Source organism: Fukomys damarensis, unplaced genomic scaffold (assembly GCF_012274545.1).
Source record: "Fukomys damarensis isolate Sample0158 unplaced genomic scaffold, DMR_v1.0_HiC HiC_scaffold_23, whole genome shotgun sequence".
NCBI lineage: Eukaryota > Metazoa > Chordata > Mammalia > Rodentia > Bathyergidae > Fukomys > Fukomys damarensis.
The window spans coordinates 19,514,737-19,524,951 of NW_022900935.1; the positions used below are offsets into that span (position 1 = coordinate 19,514,737).

Below are 10,215 nucleotides of genomic sequence, written 5' to 3' on the forward strand. Positions count from 1 at the left end.
CAGTGCCACCCCGGGGACCGGTGTCAGGACCCGGGAGCCGGTAGAAACCTTGCCGCTGGTCAGGGTTGCGCTCGCCCCGAGGGCAGTGCTGGCGGAGAGTCTGCTCTGGTCCGGGGGCCGTGCAGGCATCTGGTTCTCCCCTGCGGGGAAGGATGCACCGACGTCCCGCGTCCGAGCCGAGGGTCGTGAGCCGGGCTGCTCCTCCCGGACTGTGTTCGAGACTTGGCTGGACAGAGGGGTGGGGCGGGTGCTGCTGTGGCCGGCCTGCCCTGGGGACCCTGAGAGAAGGGGACTGTGCGGAGACAGAACCCTGAGCATGTGTGTCCACAGAGCTAAGGGGAAAGAGGCAAGCATCAGTGAAGTGTGGGGTGGCAGAGGAACCACCAGACCCTGGGGTGCTTTAAATTTTGTTTTTGTTCTTGTTCTGAGACACTGGCTCACTATGTAGATCATTCTGGCCTTGAACTCCCTGTGTAGCCCAGGCTGGCCTCAAACTCATGGCAATTCTCCTGCCTCGGCCTCCTGAGTATTGGAATTACAGGCATGCACCACTATGTCCAGCCAGAGCTCCAGATTCTTGATCTGTAAAGTGGATAATGTAATATTTATTCACAGGGCGATTGTTAAATAATGTGAAAGTCTTGGGTTCAAGCCTGTTTCTGGCCCATTCACTGCTGTTTCCTCAACATTTAGTACAGTCCCGGGCCCAACAATAAATACAATGGATACACTTAATCAACAGCAGTGAGTCCTAAAGCCTTGGAAGTGAGGAAGGAAACATGACCAAGCCCGTGGTCAGTGACTATTGATGCTCTTACCAAGCCAGGCACCTCGGAGCTCAGTGTGGTTGATCGGTGTACACACTCCCACCAAAGGTATGGAAGGCTCTGTGCTCTTTCTGCAGGCTCTCCTGGGCAGAGTCTTGTCTGTGCAGCCCGCAGCTTTGACTGCCCCTTTCCTTGCAAGTAACAGATGGGATGGGGTAGAGGAGAAGACGCTTCTTTTTTTTTGTACTGGGGATCGAACCTTCGGACCTTGTGCTTGTGAAGCAGGCAGCGGAGCCACTGAGCCAAATACCCAGCCCGAGAAGATTCTTCTTTTGAGAGCTTGGAAGGACAGTGAAGAGTCTGGGGCCAAATTGAGTACACACAGAAGTGTGGCTTTGGATAACTTATTTAACCTCTCAGTGCTTCAACATGGTTACAGTACTACAAAGAGGGTTGTGAGAATGAATTGGCTTATTACAGACAGAGCACTTAGAACAGTGTAAGCCATCAATGATCAGTTTAGTGTGCAAAATTTTACTACTGTATCCACAGAATTTAGAACAGTGTTTGGCACAGAGCAGGCCTTCAGTAAATTTTCTTTTGTTGCGAGATGGTCTAAGTTGTTGAGGTAGGGCTCAAACTAGCGATTCTCCTGCCTCAGCCTTCCAGAGTACTGGGATTACAGTGATGTGCTGTCACACTCAGCCCTTCAGTAAATATTTAACTGAGTGAATGAATGAATCCAGCACTACGTTGCTCAAACCAAGGAAAAAAATTTTTTGGTACCGGGGATCAAACTCAGGACCTTGCGCATGTGAGGTAGCTGGCGGCACCACTGAGCTAAATCCCTGGTCCGAACCAAGGAAAATTTTTAATCAAATGCCTCTGGGTTCTGAAGGATTTCAGAGTCACTCCAGTTTCAGTTTGCACACCTTTGGAGATGGGATTTCACGTACCCCCTCCTCCAAGACTGTTGGTTTCCACTCTGGTCAGATTGAGCCTACATCCTTTTTCTTTCCACCCAATGGTTCTGGTTTTATCCTGAGGCCACAGAGAAAGCTTCTGTCCTCTGAATCTTCTCCTAACCTGAACTTCTTCCAGACTGAATCAGAAGGGAAGCCAACACAGGCTCTGCCCCTCAAGCCCACATGCTTGGGTGGACAGGCTTATCCTGGAACACTGGGTACAAGGCTGAGCCAGCCCACAGAGAACCCAGCAGAAGGCCGGGAGAGAGGGGCTGCCTCTGATGAGGGGTCCTCGCAGTTGTTGGAGTGCTGAGTGGGGTCAGAGGAGTGGAACAACTGTATCCTCGCCATCCATCAGTAGCAGATGTTACTGCCCTCCTCCTCTGTCTGCCCATAGCTTGTTTTTTTGTTGTTGTTGTTTTGTTTGCTTGGTTTTGTGGTACTGGGGATTGAACCCAGTACTTGGTTTTGTGGTACTGGGGATTGAGCTACATTCCCAGTCCGTTTGGAGATAGTGTCTTGCTAAGTTGCCCAGGTTGGTCTGGTCTGGAACTTGTGATCCTCTTGCCTTAGCCTCCCGAGTGACTAGGGCTACAGGCATACACCACTGCACCCAGCTGCTTCCAGACATTTGTTGGTTGGTTGGTTTGAAACTTTTGAAATTAGGTTGCAGACATCATATTCTTTTACCTCTCAGGGCTTTGGTATTTTCTAAGAATGAGGAAATTATCTTAAATAATTATAGTAATCAAATTCAGGAAATTTGATGTTATTATTATATAATGTAGTCTATTTTCTAATTTTACCAATTATCCAGTTTCTAGTTTTTTAACATTATGTAGTTTCTAGTTTTTCTTCCTAATCCTGATCCCGTTCCAGGTAACACTGTATTTAGTTCTCCTGTCTCAAGCTGGGCTTGTCTGGTGTTTCTTCATGATTACATTCAGGCTATGCATTTTTGGCAAGAATCCTTCAAAGTGATGTATTCTTCTTAGTGCATGGCATCAGGAGGTACCTGATGTCCTTTCATCCCGTTATTGTTGATACTAACTTTGATTAAAGTGGTGCCTGCCAGAAGATTTGTAGTTTAACTTTTCACTGGCTGATACTAACTTTGATTAAAGTGGTGCCTACCAGAAGATTTGTAGTTTAACTTTTCACTGACTGCAACAAGCAGAAGAGATTGGAGCTGGCCAGAATAGGGGCATTGAGGCATTTGTGTGAGAGATGATGGTGGCCCTGTTTAGGGAGGTGGCATTGTTTTGCCCAAGGCACATAGCTTGTAAGGGCCAGAACTGGAACTAGAATACAGATATCTTGGTGCCCAGTCCCTGTTCCTCATGCATCACCAGTTTTTAGGACACTAATCTCATTAAATCAGAGATAAAAGGACAAAGGATCTGTATCTCAGTAAAGACAGGCTAAGGACAGTTACTGCCCAGCAAACCCTTACCTGTGATTTAAGGCCCCTCTCAAACACCTGCTGCAAAACCTTCCCCGACTCCCTAAGGCAGTTATTTGCTCCCATAATGCCTCATATATCCTATGTGTTTTTGTTTTGTTTTGTTTTGTTTTTTTAGGTGTTGCTGGGACTGGAACCTTGGGCTTCACACATTCGAGGAAAGTGCTGTAACCAATCCAACATTATCTATCTTATAAACTTTCTTTTTTTCTTTCTTTTTTTTTCAGGACCAGGAATTGAACCCAAGGCCTTCACACTGAGCTACAATCCCAGCCCTTTTTTTATGTTTTGTTTTTGAGACAGGATCTCACTAAGTGACTAAGTTGCTCAGGCTGGACTTGAACTTGCTACCCTCCTCTTTTGTGTCCCAGAGTGCAGGGATTACAGGCATGTACCAACACAGCTGGCCCATTTTATAAGGTTTTTAAAACAGAAAAATGGTCTTGCTGTGTAGCCCAGGCTGGCCTTGAACTTACAGCAATCCTCCTGCCTCAGACTCCCAAGTGCTGGGATTACAGGTGTGCTCCACCATATCTGGCATCCATAAGCTTTTAATTTAATTTAATTTAATTTAATTTATTTATTTTGTACCGGGGATCAAACTCGGGTCCTTGTGCTTGCAATGCAAGTGGCAGAACCACTGAAAGCTAAATCCCCGGTCCCAGCTTTTAATTTTAAATATCTGTTTTTCCTATAAAATCATGTGTAAATCATCAAGAACAGGGTCTGCAGTTCATTTATCTTTGGTTCTACAGTAACTGACATAGGACCAGCCTCAGTTTTCTTGTCTAATCAAAGGCAGCAAAACCGCTTGTTCTTAAATGTTCTACGAGTGTAAATCTGAGTCAGACTGAAGAGGACCACTCCATGCCTGACTTGAAGGATAGAAAAAGGAAAGTGGTCATGACCAGTTTCCATAGTAGGTCAGGTAGAAAGGCATTTGTTAAGCAGCCTCAGAGGTTCAGCACTGGGCCACCAGAGAAATTATTTTTCAACAGTGAGATCAGAGAACATTTTTTGTGGTACAAGTGCCACTTTTGCTTTGCATAGTGGCACATGCCTGTGATCCTAGCTACTTGGGGGCTGAGACAGAAAGACTATAGGTTCAAGCCCAGCCAACTGGGCAGTTAAATAGGATCCTGCTGTAAAATAAAAAAGTAGTGCTGGGGTATAGTTCAGTGGTAGAGCGCTCCTGGTTTCAAGCCCCAGTACTGCTGAAAAAGAAAAAATTAGTATTATAGGGGCTGGGTGGTGTAGCTTAGTGATAGAGCACTTACCCGGCATACACACAAGATTAGATCCTCAGCAGCATTAAAAAAAAAAAAGTGGAAAATTTGCATTTTAATTCTTTTGTAAAATTATTTTTAAGTGTACAATATTATAGACCTAAAAATATTTACATCACAACCATTTCCAGAATTTTTTCATCTTTCCTATCAGAAATTCTACATCCATTGAACACTAATTCTCTACCCACCCCACTCTCACCCTGCCTTGGCAGCCACAGTTCTACTTTCTGGCCCTTTGAATCTGATTGTTCTAGATATCTCATATAAAAGAATATATTTGTCCTTGTCTTACTTCACTTATTATTATGTCTTCAAGATTCATACATGTTTTAGCATGTATCAGAACTCCATTCCTTTTTATGTCTGAATAATATTCCATTATATGGATATACCATACACTGTTTAGTCATTCATCTGTTATTGGATACTTGTGTTGTTTTCACTATAGGAATGTACAAAAATACCTGTTCAAGTTACGTTTTCTTTTGTACATCTGGAATTGTTAAATCATATAATTCTACATTTAATTTTTTTTCTAACGGTGCTGGGGATCAAATGCAGGGTCTCACAAATGCTAGGCAAGCAGTCTACCACTGAGCTACATCCTCAGCCCTTTATTTTTTATTTTTTGTTTATTGGTTTTGTTTTGTTTTGTTTTGTTTTTTGAGGCAGATGTCACTGTGTAGTTGAGACTGAGCTGGAACTCACTATGTAGCCCAGGCTGATCTCGAACTCACAGCGATCCTCCTGCCTCAGCCTCCCGAGTGCTGGGATTACAGGTGTGCACCATCACACCCAGCTATTTTTTATTTTGAGACAGGACTCTAAATTGCAAAGGCTGAGCTCAAACTTGCAGTATTCCTGCTTCAGACTCCCAGAGTGCTGGGATTACAGCATGTGCCACTACACCTGGCTAAATTGTTGAGGAATTGCCATGTTGTCTCTCACAGTAGCTGTACCATTTTATATTCCCACTAACAACGTACAAGGATTCTAATTTATCTACATCCTCATTAACGTGTTATTTTCTGGGTTTCTTCCCCTCCTCCTCCTCCTCCTTCCCCCTCTCTTTCTCCTTCAATAACAGCCATTCAATGGGTGTGAAGTCCCAGTAAATTTTAAAATCTTAGACCACAGAGAGAATTTTTACTTTGGGAGAGAAGAGCACAGCAGATGTGGGTATATGGGCATCCTTGACCCATCCATATCACAGGCCTCTTTAGAAGCCAGAAGTCTGATGAAGCTCTTTGGGTCAACCCAGCAGCTTGTCCCTGACCTCTGGTCCTGGCTTCTCCCCTGCAGGTGCCTGGCTACAGCAAACCATGCAGTGAGCCATGCCCCGGCCAGGACAGCCTCGCCCGTCATCTGGGCCGGCTCGCTTAGGACCCTGGGAACGGCCGACAGAGCTATGCCTGGAGACCTACGATGAGCCACCCCAGCCCCCACCAGGCCGACGCACCCGTAGGCCAGACTCCAAGGACCCTGGCCACCGAGGGCCAGAGAGCATTACCTTTATTTCTGGATCTGCTGAGCCGGCCACCCAACCCCCTGCCTGCTGCCTGCTCTGGCGGCCCTGGGGGTGGGACTGGTGCCGTGCTGCCTTCTGCTTCCGTCGCTGCTGGGATTGCCTGCAGCGCTGCGGGACCTGTGTGCGGGGCTGCAGCCCCTGCTTGTCTGCTGAGGACTCTGTCCAGGGGGCTGCCGAAGATAACTGGGCCAAGGAGCACAATGGGGTGCCCCCGAGCCCTGACCGTGCACCCCCCAGGGATAGCCAGCGGCTCAAGTCTGCCATGGGGAGCAGCTTTAGCTACCCTGACGTCAAGCTCAAAGGCATCCCCGTATACCCCTACCGCAGCACCACCTCCCCAACCCTTGATGCGGACTCCTGCTATAAGGAGCCACTGGCCGAGCCCCCTCCCATGCGCCACAGCCTGCCTACCACCCTTCCCAGCAGCCCCCGTGGCTCTGAGGAGTACTACTCTTTCCACGAGTCGGACCTGGACCTGCCCGAGATGGGAAGTGGCTCCATGTCAAGCCGGGAGATTGATGTGCTCATTTTCAAGAAGCTGACTGAGCTGTTCAGCGTCCACCAGATCGATGAGCTGGCCAAGTGCACATCAGACACTGTGTTCTTGGAGAAGACCAGTAAGATCTCGGACCTGATCAACAGCATCACACAGGACTACCACCTGGATGAGCAGGATGCTGAGGGCCGCCTTGTGCGTGGCATCATTCGTATCAGTACCCGAAAGAGTCGCACTCGCCCACAGACCTCAGAGGGGCACCCAGCCCGGGCTGCTGCCCCCACTGCTGCCGCTCCAGACAGTGGCCATGAGACCATGGTGGGCTCAGGTCTCAGCCAAGATGGTAGGTGGGGCCGGAGGGGCACAGTGGGGAGGCTGTAGCCACTGTGGTCCTCCCCTTAGCCATTCCCAGTTCTCCTCCCTCTCAACTCCTGTGCATGGCTCACCCCAGCTCCCACTCTGCCCCTTCCCAGTGAGGTCTGAGCAAGACTGGGAGGAGCACGCAGACCCTGGGGGCTCTCTGGCCACTGCTATTCCCAGAAAGGACAAAGTTCTCTCCAGGTCATCAAGCTCACGTAACAGGTTTCTTCTCTCCTGCTACCACCTGCCAGAGTAATAAGACCCAGGGCCCTTATGAGTCTGGACTTCTGACTTGGCTGGTGTAACCAAATCACCTACCTACCTACCACCACACACACGCACACACACACAGTTTATCCTTGTTTAAGTATTATTTCTCTAGCCCCGCCCAGGGCAAGTGGTCCTCTCCTCACTTGGGTCACAAGCAGAATGAGGAGTGGGTTGAGAAGATGTGGTAATGATCACTGCTCTTTGTGTCCCCTCTCCCCCAGAACTGATGGTGCAGATATCCCAGGAGACGACAGCAGATGCCATCGCCAGGAAGCTGAGGCCATATGGAGCCCCAGGTGTGGTCCGGACCTGATGAGGAGTGCTGAGGGTGGGAGACTACCCTAAGGACCCCACACATGCTCCTCCTAGCTTCTTGGGGTGGGCAAGAATGAGATCAGAAGGGTGTGAGAGGCCTGAGCAGCACAGAACCATCCCATTGCTATAACTGGCTTAAAGGAAGGGGCAGGTGTCCAGAACACAAGATTTAGAAGTGATCCAACCCTACCTAATCTCTAATGAAGACGGGTCCCTGGGGAGCAAGATGGAGTACAGGATATCCAGCCTCTGCCAAAGTTATTTGGTTTCCACTACTCTCTTCTGTCCCTTCACAACGCCCCCCTCACACCCGGGGAGCAGGGTCATTACCCTTTTACAGAGAGGGAGGCTGGGGATCAGAAGTCACAACTGAGTGGGTCTCCCAGGCAGGATGACTGACCAGGTTCCAGCCCTGCTCTATTCCTTCTCAGCAGGCTGCTTCCTAGCAGTGGGCCCTGAACGAGCTCCTTCACCTCTCTGAGCCTCTGCTTCCTCCCCCTACCAGGGTACCCAGCCAGCCACGACTCATCTTTCCAGGGCACGGACACGGACTCATCGGGGGCACCCTTGCTCCAGGTGTACTGCTAACCCCTGCTGGGCGCAGCAGCCCGGACCCCTCCTGGGAGAAGCATGGCCTACAGAATAGAGGGACCGAGACCCCTTTGGGGAAGGCGGACCATAAGCAGTACCCACTCTGTTCCTCCCGCCTTGGCTGACTGGTTCTTGGACCACATGCATTTCACAGGGTCACAGTGCCCACATGCCCTGCCCCGGCTGGCTTGACCCCTGCCTGACCCTCCTCCTTCCTGTGGCCTAATCATGGAAATAAGGACCTGGGACATTACCTGCTGGGGCTGAACACTTGACTCCATCCCTTTGTTACCCTAGGCACATGTGCAAACTTTAAAAGCAGCTTCAGTGGACTAGGTTGGGGGTGGGCAGGGCCTCCTCTGTATGGTGTTCTGTGGACAGTGCCCACTCGACCGTACGTTCTGTTGAGTGGTTTGTTGTGGTTCTTGACCGATGTACATGTTAACATGACAGTGTTTGCAAGTTCAGACAACAGATGCCTGCCTGGTCATCTGGGCCACAACGTAGTCCCTTCTCTCCCATTTGCCTTGCTTAACTGCTGCCCAGGACCTAGGCAGCCAGCCTGGCTCAGTGTTGCAGATAAGGTGGGAACAATACTGTCTATCTTAGGCTTACTCCAAGTTCTAGGAGATAAAGGGCCAAGAAGGGTCTATACCGGCAAATGGTTTGGCAAGGGGTTTTTGTCACTGCAGATTCTTCTAGGGAAGACTAGTCGACTGCCTCTGCTTGCAGGGTGGCCTATTTGTAGCCACTCGTTAAGTCTCTCCAAGTTCCTAGTCATTGGCCAGCTGCTGCCCGCCCCGCTCCATCCTTAGAGCCTGTACTCTCCCTTAATGTGAACAGAGCACCATGGCTTTCAGTTATCTGGGCCTTTCTAGCAACTGGAGTGGGAGTCCAAGGCTTAGAGAAGTCATTAAGTTGAGTCATTTAGCTGGCAAGACCCCAAAGCTGACCTTGTGAAAATCCCCAGCCACACTCAAGATGCTTCCCAGCGCTCCACACAGGCATGTCTGTTAGCCCTTTCTTGGAGAGGCTGGGGTAGGCCTGCCAGCCCATCCTCAACTGAAAACAAGCTGGAAGATGATCAGGATCCCCCTCTCCCTTAACTTGGCGCCCTGTCCTTTTTTGTTTTGGTGAGGGGGTGCCGAGACACTCATATACGTATCAGACCAGTCTGGAACTCAGATGGCCCGCCATCTCCTGAGTGCTGAGATCACAGGTGAGTACTCCCACACCAGGTTATTTTATTTTTTGGAGACAGGGTCTCTCTATGTAGCTTAGGAAACAAAGCCTTTTTTATTGCAACACCACCAGGGGCATGGCTTGGAAAGCAACTACACAAAACAACTTGTTATTCAGTTTCCTATTAGAGGCACAGGATGGGCCCCTGGGGCTATGATCACAGGAACTAGTCGTAGTTCCAGCAGTCTGTCGCTTTCCTTAGATTCTGCTGTCTCCTCCTCCTGGTCAAGGCCTCCACAAGAATGAACCGTCCAGGCTGGGGTATGGCTCGATGGTAGAACACTTGCTTAACATGTGTGAGGGGTTCATCCTCAGCACCACTAAATGAACAAATGAATGAAAGAAATAACCACAGTGCACCAGAGTGGAGAGTAGGAGTGAGACACTGGTCCCTCCACTCCCTTACCATAGAACACCACTTTCCAAAGGGCCTTGTGAATCACTGTTTGCATTCCCAGAAAAAAAAGGGCTGATCAAGCTTGGGAAACAGACAAAGCCAGGTATTGCTGTAACCTCTTGGCCCCTGCACTCCATGACCTCCACTCTAGCTGGAGCAGGGCCAGGCCAGCTCTAAGAGGCTGGATCTGGGCAGAGGTGAATACCTCTGGCCTGGCCCACCAAGGAGGCCTAGAATGTGCAGAGCTCCAGGTCAGAGCCAGTGGGCCTCACCAGACTTCACCCTGCCTACCACCCAGGTCCCTGTCCCACACAGCAGAAGTGAAGCTCAGGCAGGCCTGTCTCCCTCTCCCGAGCCAGTGTTATCCAAGCCTTTGTTGCTCTTTTGCCCCTAGGAAATAGTCCACGGTTTGAAAAGCATTTAATTCAGGGCTCAGGGGTAGGTGGTTGTCTTAGAGAAAAAAAAATCAAATCATTATATCAAATCATTATATCCAGCTAGGTTTTTTTTTTTTTTTTTTTTTTTTTTTTTTT

At 49.2% G+C, this 10,215-nt stretch overlaps 1 protein-coding gene across 1 annotated transcript; it reads left to right on the forward strand.

Annotated features, from left to right (window-relative positions):
- The first annotated feature begins 794 nt into the window (after positions 1-794).
- Kdf1 (keratinocyte differentiation factor 1) lies at positions 795-8,602 on the forward strand. The gene is made up of 4 exons (XM_010632825.3): positions 795-875; positions 5,786-6,850; positions 7,359-7,433; positions 7,958-8,602. The coding sequence occupies exons 2-4, from the start codon at positions 5,818-5,820 to the stop codon at positions 8,038-8,040; spliced, it is 1,191 nt and encodes a 396-aa protein (XP_010631127.1). The 5' UTR covers positions 795-875; positions 5,786-5,817; the 3' UTR covers positions 8,041-8,602.
- Positions 8,603-10,215: the final 1,613 nt, after the last annotated feature.